Below are 19,757 nucleotides of genomic sequence, written 5' to 3' on the forward strand. Positions count from 1 at the left end.
AAATCGTTATAACTTTATCACCAGGTACAAAATTCGGTAGTTTCGATGTGCCTGATGATGTTTTCTTTTCCAACAAAAAGGAATGAAAAAATATCAAACGATTTAGAAACACCTGACAGTAGGCCTAAAATGCTAAAAAGAAGTTTTGGAGATGCCGGGGATCGAACCCGGGGCCTTTCACATGCAAAGCGAACGCTCTACCACTGAGCTACATCCCCGTGTGGAAGATTGACCAAATATAGAATAAGGTTCTGCAGTGAGACGAATAACTTTGACTAATTTGATACGATACAATGCGATTATTGGGCACACTTGAGTAAATATTGTGCATAGCGTAGGTCATGTTCATAGAACGTTTTACGAATATTTATCTGGCGACTTGCCTTGATAAATTAAACTATGGGTCTCCAAAATTATGTACCTGAAGAAACCATAGCTTTCGACTGCCTGAAGCTTGACATCTTATTTTGAGTGAAACCGGTAAAGCTTCTCTTCAACATTTAATCGACATTTCTCCCACAATATTCTGTGATTAAAAACTAAAAAGTATGTATATTGGCGCTGTACAAGGAACAAACCATAATAAATACATATGTATTTGTAGTAAAAACCGTGTAGTCTTATCAAGAAATACGACAGGCTTTATTAAAAACTGCCATTTTAAAATGAAATAATGTGACGGGTATGTAAAGATGACTAAAAAAACAATTATTCCATGGCACCTAATGCTAAGGAGTTATAAGGTAAGTGATAATCAGACTTGCAGATTATACAACCTGAACTAACAAATGACTTCTGTTGTAAATTCCGATATCCTGTCCACTTGTGATCGAAATGGAATTACTTAAAAAACGGAAATTTTTATTCTGTGACTTGTAGAAAATGCAGAATTAGTTGCAATCGACGACAATCTAACGTTCAATAAAGATAGGCTTTTGTGAATGGCAGAAATGTACCTCGTTTTGTACTTACAGACTACAGAAACTAGTTTTTCTTAGTATCGTTGTTTGTTATCAGTATTCCCACAAGGATTACTAGTAGTTCTCGTAAGTTTTTCGCCTTAATCGTTGCAGAATACGACAAAAATGTGAGAAAGTTTTTTTAGGCTTAAATACCGCGGCTGTCGAAGATAAGTGTCTAAGAACCTATTTTGGTATGTACCTACTATTTATTTAAATTACTCATAGCTTTGAAAACTAGAAGTAAAAAATGCGGAAAAGGCATATTGGTCGTGTTAACATCTACATAGTTATTAATGGAAGTGGTAGTTAGTTTTTCTAGACTATTATAGTACATGGAGTTTATCTCAAGTCTTGGTTTCAAGTAGGCAATGAACAGGCACGTGTCATTTTAGTACAGTGCTTAATCTTACCCCACGATCTGATTGTAAGAAAAGCAGTCAGGTTTTAAAATACGAATTAAGAATGTTAATGCATGAAAAAATAATTGATGACTCGTAGTGATAGCGTGTTGCATCAAAACGGTTTTAACCATTTGTTTTACTTAAGTCGTACTTAGGTTTAAAGGGACATTCTGAAGATAGAGATGGTAAAACCAATCGTAGTAATTAAATTTATTTATTTCTTTTTTTTAATAATACAATCTTCACATGATTTATAATAGTTTGGTAACAATAACATTTTCTATAAAAATATACTGAAAGCATCTGACTAGGTAGCTCATAAAACTTATAAAAATATGTTTTAATAAAAATGGAGATTATTAATTCAGTAAACAGTGTTCACTTTAAGCTTAGCATAATCATTTTATTACGTTCAAAATAAAGCTTTGATTTACATAGAATAGCAAAATAAAACGAAAAAAAAACTGCTTAATTAGTAAAATCTCGAGACACAAATATCGAGTAACAAATGCTCAAATAAAGATCAAGATTAATAAATTAGTTTTACAGTATACATCGCTTCCTTTGAAACAATCATAAAATAACAAAAAATATTTAGCGTAAGGAACTGCCGCCGTCCAATATGTAGTTTGATCCAGTAATACTTTTTGCTTTATCGCTAGCCAAAAATGCAATCAATGCTGCCACTTCATCACCTTCCACTGCCTTTTTCATAGGCATATTACCTACAACATTAGCTACAAATAATGCCAACTGATCGTCAGTAAGACCGATACCTTTCAGTAAATTAGTTTTCACAAATCCCGGGTTCACAGAGTTGACTCTTACGCCATCTGGCGCCAACTCTAAGGCAACACATTTGGTGAAATGATCTAATGCAGCCTTGGAGATATTGTATGCTAAGGCCATCGTACTAGGCTTGGAACTCGCGATACACGAAACGTTCACGATGCAACCCTTACTTGATATTAAATGAGGAGTGGCTAGCATCGTCAAATGATACACAGATCTCATGTTGGTGTTCATAACCGTGTCGTAGGTTTCCATTGAAGAATTCTTGACGCCGCCCATTCCAATAACGCCGGCGTTGTTCACCAAAACGTCCAGTTTTCCAAAGTGATCGACAGTCTCTTTTATTATTCTTTCAGCATCAAGTTCTTCTGTGACGTCAGCGGTTATAGCAAGAGGTTTAATACCTTTACTTTTCTCGCAGTATAAGGCTATTCTTTTTAGGTTTGGATCTTTGCGGCCTACAAGGGCAAGTTGCGCTGATAATTTTGATAAGTAGATCGCTGTTGCTGCACCCAGACCCGAACTAGCACCAGTTATAAGGATAACTTTATCGTTGAAATCCATAATTGTTTTGTTTATTAATTCAAGGTCATCAGCTGTAACTTTAGAGACGGCGACGCACCTGCGTGTCGCTAACCTATCAACTGATTGAAGTGTTACCAGGATATAGAGAGATTAAATTACCATTTTCTACTATGCATGTACCCGCCTACCAAATTGAACTAGAAATCAGTTTGACCTTAGTATTAATGATACTTAATTAATTACTATAGGTCAGTCATATGAAAAGAGAAAAGTAACGTGTGGCAGAGGACCAGCAATCTAGAGAACTATATTTTTGCTTCCGTCAGCAGGCTACTGCAAGAATGACACAAAGTACTTCTGTTATTAAGTATCGTACGGTGTATGAACGGGGACTACAAAGGACAAATTTTTATTTGCGGCACAGCAGCCGTTAATTTAATATAATTTAAACATTCGAATTTTATTCGACTTTTAAACAGCACGGACTTTTTATTTAACATGGTTACGTTCAAATTTAGTTAATAAGAAACCTACTAAAATAGTTGTCATTTATTATACGGACAACACAGTCACTGGAACGTCAAAATAGGTAAACAGGAACTGACGGCACGTGATTTGCCGACTATTTTATATTATTCATACATATGTATAACAATTTGTAAATACATATTTATTCTTGCTATCCAAATTTGATCACGGTGATAATTTCGACGGCACGACAACTACATTATCACGTGCCTATCAGATATCTTGGACTAATAATTACTTTGATTAGATCTAAGTATAGGTAAGAACTCGAAAAGTAATTAATGCGATATGTTGTTTATTGGTGTTGTGGTGTGTGGTATCTGAATTCCATAACACAAGTGCTTTAGCAACTTACTTTGGATTCAGAACAATGTATGTGATGTTGTCCGCATTTATTTATTTATTTTATTTAGGCTCGATTTTTCAATCGTCAGATAACTTTTATCTGAGGAATAAATATGGCCGTTTGACATATTTTCTATACAAAATCTGTCAAAACGTCAAATATATTCATCGAATAAAAGTTATCTGGCGATTGAAAAATCGGCCCTTAAGTAATGTATACCCGTTTTTTATTTGATTGACTGCGGGCCTAAATATTATGTTGATGCTTACTTGCTTCTTCCTCAGACAATTTTACTTTGCCTGGATTCACTTACTTCTTTCTAGTCCATAGAAAATACCTATTAGTCTTTGAGTTAAGACAGACAGACATATAGACACAGACAGCGATTTTTGTGAAGAAAAACTAACAGGGCACGAGTCATTAGAAAAAGTTCAAAACAATAGTTATTTGATCCGAAAAACGCGATACATTTTGAGATTGCATCCCTATGATGTAAATAAAACCCAATATGTAGCATACATTTAGTGCATCGAAAAAAAAAATTAGGTATCTCAAAATCTCGACGAAAATTATTTTAACCTAAAGGAACGCATTAGATCCACGACAGAACTTCAAAGGGACCTCCGGCGAGGATATACCCACAACTAATCTAGGTTCCCATTGATACATAAATTCATCTTGTCATTTATCGTGAATAACGGATTGGCTCGTGGCCCCACGGTATTGACCTCAGTTGACATAATGATTTACAGAAACCAAACTATCGTGTACAAACGTGACCGCGGCTCTATGCCTCTATGCTATTATAATGTTGGTATTATATTGTTTTTTTTTATAGTTCCGGCACTGGAGCATATTTTGTGCAGTTTAGATAAATTCTTACACAAGTAATTAGAATTTGCATCAACTGTGATAACTTACAAAAAAAGTTATCTAAATTATTATAATTTAACGGTTAGCGACCAGTGTTTTGAGTGCAGAGGGGCAGGTTCAAGTCCCGTCCGTTTATTTTCACTATAACCATTTAATTATAATAGTTAAATAAACTATTTATACGCTTTTTAATGACCACACCTATGAGATAACTGCAACTGTAGATAATTAAGGAACGCTAATTATTATTATTACTTGCATTGCCTTGTACCTATAGGTGATATAAAAGTATGAATTACTGCCTAATTTAACAAATAATTTAAGACCTGTAGTCGTAAGGCTTTTACGTCCAACGTGACGCTATTAACTTACACTTGAATGTTCGATGTGCTCTATTCCGTAATGTTTGCGAATTTAATTTCATATTATAATTTGTTGTCTCGTTTAAATGTGTGTACGAAATATATTGAAGTTTAGAGATATATCTGCTATACATTTTTTTAGTTCTTAGTTACCTAGACGTAATAATATTAGAGATCATTTAATTAATGTGAGCAGAAATAGACTCACCTTCACTTAGATAGAAACATGATCAAGATTACTGATATTTTTATATACTGTTAAACGTGGCCGATTTGTTTATTGTGTACATTTATTAGGTATCGTCTTGGTAGTTTCCCATTCCCGAAATCACATTTAACAAGTTTTAAAAATGACTGTTATAACCACAGTTAAACCGAACAATTACAACTGAATAAAATTTTTGTGAAAAAATAGTAGCATTAGCGTTTCATAAAGGCGCTAATATGAACCATTTGTTGTGTTTTTCTATCAGGATTGTCGACAATACTTAAACCTGCATTACAGTCGGTATAAATCATGCTATATCCGTTTCTGGGCCAAGCCATTCGTCTTAGGACCACATTTACATATAAAACATTCCAATATATCAATTCGGCCTCGAAATGCAATTTGTGAATGGTATCCATAAATAACTATTTTCCATTTGACACATAGCGACCCTTCGTTTAGACTGCTAGTGCCGCGGTCTGTTTTCCCGCTATTATTTGACAGATGCGTTTCTTTCGGTTGGTAACCGTAAAGGATTTTCAAGATCGGAAATCAAATCAAGTGTGAAATTCAATTGGGAGCCCATAAATATTGTTGTTGTGAAAAATGTTACACTTTCCGACGTTTTAGTTTCTTTAGTGTGACATATTTTTATTTCTTGCACGTATTTTTCATGCCGCTTGTTGTTACGTTTTATTCAAAATACTTTTATGTATTGTTATTATTATTATTACTTTACTTTATTGCACATAAATACACACACTTGGACAATATGTTCTTGGAAAGTTCATGTACAAAGGCGAGCTTAACCCAGAGTTGGGTTCTCTTACAGCAAACCTTAGAGTGATAGAGAGATTTGATATAGAAGGAAATCAAAACAGCGCAACAGTATTTGAAGAAAAAAAAAAGAAAAATGTAATAATTATAATTAATTATACTAATTTAAAACTACACTAAAATTTCATAGACATAATAAATACATACATACAATGTAAAGATATATACCTATAATAAATAAATACATATATACATACATAAGTAAATACAGGTCATGTTGAAAAGAAATATTCCTTGATTCGTCTCTTGAAAACATCCAACGATGGGCTTTCACGAATAGTGTGAGGCACAGAGTTCCAAAGCTTCACAGCGCGCACGGTGAACGATCTATCATAACGACTCGAAGTATGAGGAGGGACACGCAAGAGAAGAGAAGAAGAAGAACGACAAGGTTTGCCTCTGGGGACTATGTACACGTGAGATGCGTCAGATAAGCTTTTTTATCATTTGGTACTTTCACTTTGAATGATTGCTTTAATGATTTATCGTTGACATTTAACTACATGAGTAGGAAAAGTAGGTTTAATGTGTTACAACAAAAAACTTATTAGAAAACTCTTAACATAGTGACAACTGTACGAAACTTCTCTGATAATTGTTATCTTTTTTATCTTAAAAACTCTAAAACAGCCTTTCCCTTACAAAAAATCTCCAAAACAGCAATAGTTCACTGGATTGACGTCGATAGATAGTGTTCCTAAGATGTTACACTAGAGGCGTCGTTTGTATAAAACATTCAGTTTAATGTGACTGCGCGAGGCATTGCGCCGTTACCGCGATCTATAGGTTGGTACACCTGATCTATAGAGTAATCACGGGATTGCGTTATGTTTTCCTGGTACCTGCAGCTGAAATGGAAATGGGTTCTGGTTGATTGCCTCTTACAATTAAGAAAAAAACATTTTCTATTTCCCATTTTAATTAATCGTGAGTTCTTATTTATTCCAGATTGTTTTAATGAGATATACATTGAGTAGGCTGGTAATTTGAATACTAAAATGGGGGTACTGTGGTGTACCTCACCGACTAACTAGAAACAGCCCTGTGCAGGCCCGGATCTAGGGGCCCCGAGACAACAAAGGAGTGGGGCCCCCCCTTGGTTCAAGTTATTTTCATTCAGTGAAAAATTTATCGAGCTTTTTTTTAGATGCATAGTGTCAATAATGTGGGCTTCTACCGCGGTTTTTTTTATTTCATTGGGTGTGCTGGGCTCCTAGGCACTGGCCTAAAGTGCCTTATGGATAATACGGCACTGGCCCTGTGCTGTTTGGTGGGTTCGTCTTCCTTCCACACGCATCTCAAAGAGAGCAAGCTCAGAGAGGCCAATTAGCGCTGATAGCTGCTGAGCCAGCGATATTTGTCCGTAAGGGTTACCGCGTTCCTGGTATACAAAGGGCAAAGGAAGGAAAATAGTGGGTTTCAGGCAGAAATTCTCGACCGCTCAACCCAGAGCTGGAGGAGTAATTTGAAGATTTTGAGAAAACAATTACATGATTCTTAAGTCCTTTTAAATCGAAGAACTATTGTTTTTTTAAGTAGAGTAGGAATATACCAAATTAAACCTAGGAATAAGAAATATGATATGAATAGATTTCAAACGCTAGGTTTCCTACGTCATAACTTGGTTTCTATTTACACAATTGGATAGAAATAAAATGGAAAAAAACTTGTATTATCATTTCTAATAAGTTATCATACGGGGATGTAGCTCAGTGGTAGAGCGTTCGCTTTGCATGTGAAAGGCCCCGGGTTCGATCCCCGGCATCTCCAAATTACTTTATTGCATCTTTCAAGTTGTTCTTTTACAGCATTTAAATTATTTTTATTTTGCGCCTCCATGGAGTACCATTGGGGCTAAAATTCAGTTTCCTCATCTTTATTAATAACGGTGAACAGTTCTTTCACCCTTACATTATTAATGCTATAGCAAAAATCTGTCAATATTCTTAAAGCGAATTCATTTTGAAGATTTCCAGCGAAATCGTCGAACTTACTGATTTGTTGAAAACATATCTGAATGACAAAATGGAAAACAGTTACAATGGTTATACTCGTACAAAACAATATTAATTGCACATTTGTTTAGCTTGCTGTAAGTACTGCACTTTATATCGCATAATGTGGTGCCAAATTAGGTAACAATCCTGTTTTAATAATTCCTCGGAAGGTTAATAGTGAGTGTAATATAGCCAATGTTCAATAAAAGATCACATATAGACACTAATGAAAATAAAACGAAGTATCTATGAATTAGCTATGTAATAGATTTCAATAGGCCATAAACATTACTAAACCGATCAAGCGGGGATGTAGCTCAGTGGTAGAGCGTTCGCTTTGCATGTGAAAGGCCCCGGGTTCGATCCCCGGCATCTCCAATTCTATTTTATTGCTTCAACCAGTTCTAAAAGCAATATACTCATTCTTACGTTGTATGATATACAACAAAAGTACTTTTGAAATACAATATGATATTTAATTGTTAGTTTGCTTATATTCCCTATTTTGTAATAATGAACGAAAATCTTAAAAAAAATCTTTCTAAAGTCTTAATAAAACCTTATAATAAAAAAACTGATTTATAAAAAAAAAGTCACGTACGAAAAAATCGTGTCGAAAAATTCGTAATTCGAATTTAGAACTCAATGGAACAAACATAAACAGTTTGACAGTAAAACAAAGATGGAAGTTAATTTGTGGATAGATTGACAATGTCGGTGCGTGGTAGTAAAGTGTAGATTAGTGCCGGGAACACCCCGGATTAGCAATAAAAACTTTTTTACAATCGTCACTAGGGGCTGGCGAAGTGATGTGACAGTATCGATGCACGATGGTTTAAATAGAAGGATCTCACAACGATTTTGATTCTCTGATTGTGTATTAAATTAAAGTACCTAACTGTAGTGCTGCGTCTTAAAGACAATATTACTTTGGCTATTATCAAGGGATTAAGTGCATGTTTTTCACATAGAAAATTTTTAGTTTGGTACGTAAGACTTGGTTTAAACTTTTAAAAACATTTTATGTTTTCTCGGTAAGATACAACTATGGAACATACATAGCACGAAAAAAGTAGGTATATGTAGTTTGTTTGTTGTCTTCATTTTACCTGCATGCCACCAAAAACTATCCGTATAATGCCAGGTTAAAGTCACACATTCACGCATTCAGTAATGCAGTATTTTCTAATGCCGTGAAACAACGTACTTTATTTCCTCATTCCACATTTTTATCGATATCGATGCTATAGCATCCCTACTAAGCCATAACTCTTGGTCGCACCTAATTTGCATTTCTTTATTGGATCGAGGCGAAATTGAGAAAAATTCTCCCGCGCTCTGTTTTAATTACAAAATGTATATTATTTACATTTAATTTACTGCCCCTTAATAATTGGCAATTTAAGAAATTCACATCTAGAGAAATGAGTATATTGCTGAGATATATTTAGATATTCCAACCGTGAATTTCTAAGTTCTTGCATTTTTCATACATTGTGCATGGATGCAGTTAGAAAAGTCTTTAAAAATGTTTGTAGAATACTGTAAAACAATAAGTTTATTTTGCAATAAAATTGTGGCATCAGAATAATCGTAGTTAAACTGTAATTGTACCTCTATAATCTAGAAAAGCAATGTCATGTAACAGGTAATGCTGAGTCTAATACTTCTGTCTTTAGTCTTGTTTCCTAGTCTCAACGCAAATGTCATCCCTACTAATCCCTACTAATATTATAAATGCGAAAGTAACTCTGTCTGTCTGTCTGTTACGCTTTCACGTCTAAACCACTGAGACAAAACATAGGATAGTTTTTATCCCGGACTTTTGAAGAGTTCTCGTGGAAACCCGAAATAACTGACCTCGATGCGGGCGAAGCCGCGGGCGAAAAGCTACTATTGTAATAAATATGAAAGTTTTACAAACTTTTATAGCATGTTTACAGAAGAGACTTTTGTAATTCCAACAAATATTTTAATACTTACTACTATCTTAAGATATATAATTTTAGTTTACGAGCTAATTAAGTTCGATAAGTTAGAAATAAAAGTTTGGAGATGCCGGGGATCGAACCCGGGGCCTTTCACATGCAAAGCGAACGCTCTACCACTGAGCTACATCCCCTTGTATTACAATATTAAGAAGTAACTATTGCTTTTGTCTAATTGAAACACAACTGAATAAATAAACTATGACTTTAATACTGGTGGACTGTCTTAATTATAATTAGCTACTTAATTATTAATTACAACCTCTAAGCTATGTCCTCATGTACATAATATTCCTGATATATCTATCAACGAACTATTTCTATGATTCTTCAACAACTGCGCCACAAATTCCGATGCATTAAAACCACAGTCAAATGACGAAAACCAAACCGATTGAAGGTGGGTCTTAGAAAAAGAAACAACATCAGAATATCGTACTACTCGGTAAAATTAAATAGCAGGTTTAAACTATTTAGATCTAATCTTAGTTCTTAATATTCCGTATCCACAGAATTAAAACTCTATTTCTCTTGCCACTTTACCAACAAATACTAAATAGCGGAAGACTATGAAAAATAAAATAATATTAATCGGCAATTAAGCGGCAAAAGCTCTAATATCCAAAATCTAAAGTTTTTATTTAAAGTAGGCTGTTTTGAACGCACTTTCAGAACGTTACAATATTGACTCTAAGTGCGCGGTACCAATGTCATTCTTATGGAGAAGGACCGAGAAGAAACTTACACTTTCAAAAATAAATGTATATTGTACAGAATCTCTTAACGTTGAGTTTTTTTTAAGAAATGCGTAGTAAAAAAACAAAATAGAGAAAATGGAAAAGCTTGGAGATGCCGGGGATCGAACCCGGGGCCTTTCACATGCAAAGCGAACGCTCTACCACTGAGCTACATCCCCATGTTACATATTAATCAAATATGGCACCGTATTATTCAAAAGCAACGAAAATTGTTTACTATTGACTTCTCAATTGTCTAAAGTTACTAATGAAGATATTCATACTTTTGTCGATATAGCTGTTTACAGTTTGTTTTTATACAAAGGCTTTGAATGAACGTAATTGATCTTATTGTCTTTAAGTCACTATTACCACAATGTTTACGTAGCTACAAAAGGCAGTTTTAACTACTTTTAACCTTCAGAACCGAATATTATGTAATACGAACTTTTGTATCAATGTTGAAAAGGAAACACCGCTTTATTTCGTATAGTTTAGCAAGCAACAGTTACTATATGAAGTATTTGTGCCATTAGGTCCTATTAAACAAGTATGCTTTTCACGAGATTTATCTAAATGTTTACAAAATTGTTTTTTTTTTTATGATGGGAATTCTTCAAATGACTCGTTCCAGTTTCGGTTGAGCGTAACGGGGTGTCAGACTTGTACTGATTTAAACCCACTAATGGTCTTTCCTAGCCCTTCGTATACCGGGCCACGGTAGCCCTATCGGACAATCATGCTGCCCTGGCAGGCAGCGAGTGTTAAACGAAAACCGAAAAGCTTCAAAAATGTTAAACTTATGTACTTTCCTTATTACACGGTGAATGAAACTATCTAGAGAAAACCTGGAGTCCAAATATTGAAATCTGAAATCCATCCTTCGTTGTGTGTCATGGCAAAAAAACACCTTACAAAACCTTTTCCGAACGACAACCCCTTATTGCTCCACCTACACATCATCTACAAATAAATTCTCACTAATATTAAGACATAATTAAGTGGAAAACTCTACTAAATCATGGCGACGTCAAGGGGGACTGTAGGATAAGATGATGGCATTCCGAAAGCACCATAAAAATATCTTCACGCCTCTATGAGGGATTTAACTCTGCAGTATACGTGGTACGGTTTTATGGAAATTAAATGTAGACGGTATTAATCGTTCCAGTTTTAGCGGTCATTGACGTTTCAGTTTCTTTTTTGTTGGTAGATATATTTGAATGAAGACTTTTTGCAATTCTTCTTTTTTGAGTAATGTAGTTTTGTTAAAATTGATTAAGCACTTTATACAATCTATAGTGTTTGTGCTCTTATTGTTTGTTATCTGGTCTACTCGGGAGTTTTATTTATCATTCTTCCCTAGACCCTGTGTGTAATGTGTGACTTTACATGGTAAATTATTACACGGCTCTTATATTGGACGTTAGGTACTATTAGGTATGCTTTCTTTGAGACTGATAGGGTGCGGTCATGGAAATTATTATATGAAACAGAGAGTTCGCAATTTTAAGATTCAAAAATAAAACCATTTAAAATCTTGAAAAATGTTCGTAAAACTTTCGAAATGCACTCTACTTCTACTGTTTATGACCAAACCAAAAATCTCATTCTCCTCTATCCCAATACCAAAACATCAAAGATTTCCAACCGAATTTCGTTCACTTTGCGTAATTTCGTCTGCGTATACCAGCTATACAGCAAGTAATTCAGTGCGAGCCGCGCACGTAGGCGAACGTGACTGGCATGCCGCCGAACTTGCGTTGATCACTGTACCTAGTACATATTGTACCAGCGAATATTAAACGAAAACCGAGAGAATTTTGCGCTCATCTTATTATTGATGTGAAGGAATATTAATAATCTTGACGTTGCTTGGTTAGGTGGATATCTTGTTATATAGAGACGTCTGATAGCAAATCAGTATTCCCCAAATTCTGTTACTGATTTAGGATGGGAAAAATTTCAAATTATATGACTCACAATCGCACTTTCTGATATGTCTTGTGTTTTGGTTTTGTCTATGTTTCCGACATTTCTTAAAACGCAACATTTCTTAAGCATCGTTAAAACTGAATATATATCTATACATACAACTAGGCTCACTTACGCCTAAATTTGGATGTTAAATTTCACAAACGCAGTGATCAGTGAATTGCAAGTCGAACATGCGATACTGAGGACCCCGTGCAAATTACTTGGCAAAAAAGAGGGCTCAAACATGTAGAGAGCCCTACAAAGTAAGATCACACTCTAATAATAACTTATTACTAAGAAAAATAGAGCGCAAAAACCCAATAAACCTTTTACCCGTCCTCAAATAACTAAAACAAACAACCAAAAAAGTTAAAACACCCAAAAACATTATATTCATATAAAGTCTACGCAAACATGTAACGTGGGGTAACCTACGAGACCTGCAGGCTTTCGGATGATTAGTGATGAAAAACTTCTGCTACCAACTGTTGGAGACAAGTGATACTTGTCTTGTGGGAAATTATTGTAAAGCGGGCTATTTTCTTAGTGATGTTTATTTGTTTTGTTAACAGATAAAGGTGGTTTCGTGAATATAGCTATGGATTAGGCTTTTTATCTAGCCTACTGTGTCTCACAGCTTGGCAATAATTAAATAATTAAATAAAATAATTCCTGGGCGATATAAATTCGGCCCTTGAAGTAAGTTGCTAAGGGGAAATCGTTAAAGATATTTTTGGGCGTAATCAAGTCAAGTTTTATCATATCGGGTTAATAGTATTATTTTAGTCGGATGGAGCAGCCAAAGCCTCAACAGCAGAAAAATGTATGATTTAATTCTTATTTTTTTTTAGATTAGATTCTTCGATCCGAAACTCAACTCGATAAAAGAATATTTTGTAAGGATCTTGGTGTAAAAAGTAAAATAACTTAAGTAGAAATTAGGAAGCATAACCTGTGCTTATTCTTCTCAGTTTTCTGCCAAGAACACCCTTAAGTCCCACAATAATCACCTCCACATCGTCACCTTGAGGCTACCGTTCTCCCGAAGCCCATAAAACAAGTATCCTTAAACAAGTAATACGGTATGCACTTATATTAGTTTATGTGACTCCGGTAGTTAAACAGCTATAAACCGTGTGTCCGGGCACGTCCGAATCGATCCGGTTACGTGACGGGACGACGGGACGACGGGACCGTACTGTTCAGACGTGTTTCGGCGTTCTTAGGAATGATCTTCATTTGTTTTTAGAAGTATTTGCTCATGTACTGGTATAGTTTTTGTTTTGCCGATGATAGTATCTGGAAGGCGTGCAATTGAGGACGCCTATGTTCAGCTGTGTATGAATGTGGGTTGATGATAATGATGGTTATCTAGGTAAAAAGTATTCCTATAGCCTCATTGATTGCTCAAGTGTACAGGAGCAACACTGCTAATGACTGTCTATTGTAGCTCCATGTGACTATTTATTCGTGTTAAATCCTTTCGTGTGGTTTGCAACAAAGGATGTTTTATCTTCGTCTCTAATTGTCTCCATATTTTACAGGAGAATGGCAAAGAAATGTGACCATTTCCATAGTTTCTTGAATGCGGCTGAAAACATATTTACTTCATCGGTTTTGGCAAAAAAAATGATGCAGCTTGCTTAAGTGGAGGTCTTGAATCCTTCGTATCTATAAGCGTTAATAGTTCTTTAAAAGCGATCTCCATCATTTATCGTCGATCTTAAAACTTTACAAACATCTACATTTTATAAAATTCCTTAGCCTACATTACGCAGACATTGGCAGCTTTTAACCCCACTGTCAAGTTAAAGCTTCATAATACAGGTGTTACTATGCTGGCCACGTGCTAGGTAAATGGGGGGCTGAGGGGTCGTCCGGGGTGCAAGGGGGTGAAAAGGGGCGAAAAGGGGCCTATTTTTTATTTCATTACCACCCCTCGCTAAGTAGGTGATAGTGCTTCGAAGTGATTGTATGGTTATTTTTTAAAGGTAAAAATATTTTGATAAGATTAGTTTGATTTGTAAAAAAGTACAGCAAAGCTGTGAAAGTAAATAGATTTCTATATTCCACAGCTTCCTAATTTGATTATTCTAATTTAAGTATAAATTAAAAGTATTTCCATTTAAACTATTATTGAACCTCATCAATTTTACAGATAATATAATAACAACGTTTTTTATTAGTATGTTCGTCTCGTTCGTCGTTCGTCAAGCGTCTCACTTTGACGAGAACAATAAATGGCCACGTTACACATAACATACAATGTAACAAACATTCAATAAAACAAACAACAAATATTACAGTATCACAAACTTCAATCGCAACTTTCCATACAATATGACAAAAAATGCCGTGACTAAGGGCTGGGCACAAATTGTTTTTGCCCAAAACTGGGCTGTTTTTGTGGGGGTTATATTAAAAAAGCGACAGAGTAAGTGCTATACGATTGAGGTGACATGTGTGTGGACAATGGGTGGTGGCCATTAAACCTGCGGAGAATTATGCGAATCGAAATTGTTGAAATATTAGTTGCTGCTAGCGGTTTCTCCCGCCTGGATGTCGGTTATAGCAGCAAAAACATTTCCTGCCTTCAAAAAAGTCGGCTAAAGTAAGGCTTTGTGTTGATCCAAAGTTTCAGTTAAGACAGCCAATTTCAATCGAAATCGATCCATCCTTTTAGGTCATAAGTTAACAAACATACAAATACACTTACATGCTTTCGCATTTATAATAGTGGTGTGTAAAATCATATCAGTTAGCAGAACCATCATCTTTGCCGGCTTTTCCGAAACATAAACGCTGGTCATACTGCGTCATTTTTTTTTTTTATTTTAACTCTGTTGGTGGTGTTATCCCAATAAATAAGCCGATAAACCGTTACAAATAACTATGAATCCACCATGAAAATGCCTCTATTCACTCCGTTTTACCGTTCTTATTAACAACTTTTGACCCTTACTCTAACCAGTTCCGCTTATAACATCCCCGCTGTTTCCCTAGCCCACACTAATGGCCGTGCCGCGGGGAGGTAATCACGGACACTTGGACTTAAGGCGAGTTGTATCGTAAATCATAACAGTAAGTCCCCGGACATGATAAATAGCTTTCTATTGATTGTTTCATAAAGTACAGTTGTAGGAATTAGCGATGATGGAAGAATATACGGAGGAATGACGTTGATCGCGTTTCGAAAGATTATTGTGAAGTGGTTTCGGTCAGAAATATCTGGAGTCAAAAGAGAACGATTAAGGTTTTATCCCTCCCTCTAAAATAGTTATCTAATTTGGAATAGTTTCATCGCTTATGTTGAAACATATTTTGACTGAACCTCCAATTTCTGAAATGGTGATTAATTTAAATATGTTAGTCTTGTGTCTAAGTTGAGATGAAAAGAAATTAAAATAGTTTTGTCGTGCTGAAAATTTAAGTTCAGGGTTATTTTGGAGCTTAAAATATTTCAAATTATATATATAATTAAGATATATATATGGAAAAGATATATCTTTTCCATATCCATAACTTAAATTGTTAGCATTGATTATGATGTGTTCATTTACACATCATAATCAATGCTAACAATTTAAGTGTCAATGTTATAAGGTAGTATGTTATTAACACCTGCGAAAGTTTATTCACTTTAATTAAAAATGGCAAAATCCGTACTTAACGTCAGTATTATTATCTATGCCGACAGCCTCGGTCCCAAATCCACTATTTACAATAGCCGATGAATGAATGTAAATTTGATTAATATTGACACTATTCATAGCTTACAAGAATGTATCTGTATCTATCATATTATTATAAAAGAACTATCGATACAATTTTTTAGTGTTAATTGGATATGCCAGAAATCGAAAAAAAATTAAGAATCCGTTACTCTGGGCTCTGATAATCCCTTTTGAATCTTTCCTTATAAAAACGCATCCAATTCCCTAAATCGAACGAAATCCGATCTCGAAAATGGCTATAAATAAAAATGGCGACAATGAGAACGTTCGACAATTGGCATGTTCGTCAAAGACGCTTAATAAGTTTCTGCTTACTTGTCCATCATCACTACAGTTTTTGTGACTTAGACAACTTACAAAAGCAATCAAAAATACACCTTAAACTCCCTAACTCACAGTTCCATTTCTCTTGAAAACAGTCAGCTGAAATTTTCAAGAAAACACAATGGATTTTAAACTTTTCGTTCGCAAAGTTAAGGTTTGTTTTACTTTGAGTTAGGTGGACATCAAAGGGCTAAGACGAGTGGAGAAACGGCTTCTTACGTATAGTTCCGACTCACTTATTTTGTCCATACTAAGACAATGTATGCGGTGAATTCGCAGTTCAGTCGCAAAAACTTTACGCGGCGCTTTAGGGTTGACAGATTCAAGTAGATTGCTTTTTTGTCGTTTTTTTTATTCATAAGTAGCTGGATAAAGAGTTACAATACAATTAGGGTATAAAAGGAATGTTTATATTGAGAATATTTATAACGACTTCGCTAATTTACGGTTTTATTTTGTGTTATTGTACTATAGTATATATTGATCAATCCTTTACAATTGGTTTGCCGAGTCTTTAAGAAACTAACTCATCATCGGCCTAGCCTTTTTCCCAACTATGTTGGGGTCGGCTACCAGTCTAACCGGTTTCAGCTGAGTACCAGTGTTTTACAAGGAGCGACTGCCTATCTGACCTCCTCAACCCAGTTAACTGGGCAATACGATACCCCTTGGTTAGACTGGTTGTCAGACTTTTTAAGCTTCTGACTACCTGTAACGACTATCAAAGATGTAGGAATAACAGCCGGGACCCACAATTTAACGTGCCTTCCGAAGTGCGGAGGAACTTGCTATGACACAGATGGTCACCCATCTACGGACCAACCGCGTCATGCATAGCTTAACCTGTGAGCGTTTCACTTATGCGGTTATAGCTTAGCCATGAGCTCCTTTAAGAAACTAACTGTGGTTGTAAAAAAAACTATTTTTATATTCACTTGTAACTTCGTCTGTAATCAAAATTTATTACCAAATTCCCTCTGTCCAATTAACCTGAAATTTTGCATGCATGTGTGATTGCGTAACAATGTAACATTATAAGCGCATGGAGCTGTAACGTGTCTATAGAAGCTCCGCTATTAAACCATACAATACTTTTGAGTTTGGTTAGTATTGAAAATATATTAATCCCATAGAAAAGAAACAAGCTATTTTTTTTTATTATTAACAGGTAATTTATCTAATGTGTTATAAAACCAGGTAGATTACCTGCCTCAAACCTGTTGTGAGACAACCCTACAGCCGATACCGCGATAGTAATAACATTGTGTGAGTGAATTCATCATGTACCATAGCATTGCCGTCATAGCTCATAGCTATGATGTATTGTTGGGATCCTATACCCTTACTGCACCATGACGGAGTTATCTTTAACATCTATATGATCTATCTAACAATTGTTTGGTGAAACAGATACAGTATGAGAAAAAGGAGCTGACTTTCTCATGGTAAACACTGTGAACTTGTATTTGTATAGGCGTTAATGATGGAAATTTTGTACCTACATTTCGTTTCGATAAGGATGCGGTTTTATCGAGACCATGCGGACTTTTATTAACCCTCGAAAGTCTTTTCCTCCACTGCGCAGAAGCTAAGGAATAGGGTTCTGTTTTACCTTTTGGGTATGGAACCCTTGAAACGCAAGATTGCCGTCTATCTTAAACATAATACCTAAAGGAACATTTAAGATCATCTCACGACATGTATCTTTTCACTTCGGCTTGCTTTGGCACTTCCTCACTTTAAATAAGCGCTATCATGAAATCGTATCGATCAGTCTGCATAATCCGACTACTTAATAACGTTAATAAAGGGGAAAAAAAATATTGTTTTTATTGTTAAAGCAAATCCATAGAAATTTTTCCAACCCATATAAAATCCGATTAACATTATAAATGTCAATGTTTGTTTGGATGAATGGATGTCGGCTGGACTTTCGCTCAAAACCAATGCACAAATTTTTGGCGAAATTTAGCGTACATATAGTTTTTTTAACTGGATTTATGCATAGGATAGTGTTTATTCCGATGGTATGTTCCCGTAGGATCATTTTCGATTTATTGCGAGCAGAGCCGCTGGCAACAGCTAGTTAGAAATAATTACTGAAATAATAAATATAATTGGAGTACATTACACAGAATAATTGTTCTACATTACAAAGCTTATACGCTTGTTACATATTTGTTTTTTTTTCATATAAGTAAAGCAATTTTTCTCGAAGAACTTCACATAACTCTTGGTTGGAACGCAAAGCAGTGTAAATGAAAAATGATAAATATTTTAAGTGAACTTACACTTTTTGTCCATTTTCACGGCTTAACGCCTTCTATGGAGGGTTGAGAGGCAGTCCAATAAAAAGCTTGACTGAATGGAGAATAAAAATATTGTTATTGAAATTCGTATTCGATTTTATAGATTTAGTAGTAAGTATTTCACGTATACTGATGTACTTGCTAAGAGACCCGGTCAAGTCAGAAACAAGATTAGGGTTCCGGAAAATGAGAAAGCAAATGGTTTCCTATCATATTTTTTTGGAAGGGCATACCGTTAATTTAATTTCATTTAATTTAATTTCAAGTACTTACAAAATTACGTCATCTTAATTTAACTATGGTAGTATCTATGACACAATCAAATCGAACTCTTCTCCCTTTTACAGACACATACCTAAGTACTAAGTAATTCTTTCCAACTCAAGCACAGTACAAAATAAATCTTAACAAGACAAAACAAAAAATCTTATCAGAGCACTTATCTTTGTAATGTGGTAGTAATATTCTTTTTCATACATAATTCACATCTAATTAGTAAGGACATGTACTAAAAGTTTATCGCTAAGCTATTTGCAAAGTGATTGTAATAAATCGATCTGGTGAGCGTTAGTTTTTGTTTGTGAGTCGTAAATGGAAGACTCGATACGACTTGTAGAGATTAACGCTTGATCAACGGTTTGACTTCAGAAGGTATACAATAAATCAAAGAAATAGTGAATTTTAAACTTTATTTATAAGGAGTTTGATCTCCAAATATCCTTCCAGATAATTTTTTACTTTTATTTTCGAGTCGCGTCTTGTCAGCGCTAGCTCATGAGTAAGGACTCTGGTGGTATATGACACTAGTCGGGCTATCTCGATAAATATGTGTGAGTAAACATTTGTATCATTAGGCA

At 35.0% G+C, this 19,757-nt stretch overlaps 1 protein-coding gene and 5 non-coding genes across 6 annotated transcripts; 2 read left to right on the forward strand and 4 right to left on the reverse strand.

The window, feature by feature from the left end:
- Nucleotides 1-146: 146 nt before the first annotated feature.
- On the reverse strand, nt 147-218 carry Trnaa-ugc. Its single transcript has one exon. It is a non-coding gene; the product is annotated as a tRNA-Ala (tRNA).
- A 1,340-nt stretch (nt 219-1,558) lies between these two features.
- On the reverse strand, nt 1,559-2,819 carry LOC113499470 (3-oxoacyl-[acyl-carrier-protein] reductase FabG-like). The gene has a single exon (XM_026879971.1). The coding sequence runs from the start codon at nt 2,717-2,719 to the stop codon at nt 1,958-1,960; it is 762 nt and encodes a 253-aa protein (XP_026735772.1). The 5' UTR covers nt 2,720-2,819; the 3' UTR covers nt 1,559-1,957.
- A 4,713-nt stretch (nt 2,820-7,532) lies between these two features.
- On the forward strand, nt 7,533-7,604 carry Trnaa-ugc. Its single transcript has one exon. It is a non-coding gene; the product is annotated as a tRNA-Ala (tRNA).
- A 533-nt stretch (nt 7,605-8,137) lies between these two features.
- On the forward strand, nt 8,138-8,209 carry Trnaa-ugc. Its single transcript has one exon. It is a non-coding gene; the product is annotated as a tRNA-Ala (tRNA).
- A 1,672-nt stretch (nt 8,210-9,881) lies between these two features.
- On the reverse strand, nt 9,882-9,953 carry Trnaa-ugc. The gene has a single exon. It is a non-coding gene; the product is annotated as a tRNA-Ala (tRNA).
- Nucleotides 9,954-10,663: 710 nt separating this feature from the next.
- On the reverse strand, nt 10,664-10,735 carry Trnaa-ugc. Its single transcript has one exon. It is a non-coding gene; the product is annotated as a tRNA-Ala (tRNA).
- Nucleotides 10,736-19,757: the final 9,022 nt, after the last annotated feature.

The sequence above is a fragment of the Trichoplusia ni genome, chromosome 12, assembly GCF_003590095.1.
Source record: "Trichoplusia ni isolate ovarian cell line Hi5 chromosome 12, tn1, whole genome shotgun sequence".
NCBI classification, from domain to species: domain Eukaryota; kingdom Metazoa; phylum Arthropoda; class Insecta; order Lepidoptera; family Noctuidae; genus Trichoplusia; species Trichoplusia ni.

Coding starts and splice junctions, on each gene's coding strand:
- LOC113499470 (XM_026879971.1), bottom strand. CDS start 2,719: ATGGATTTCAACGATAAAGTTATCCTTATAACTGGTGCTAGTTCGGGT.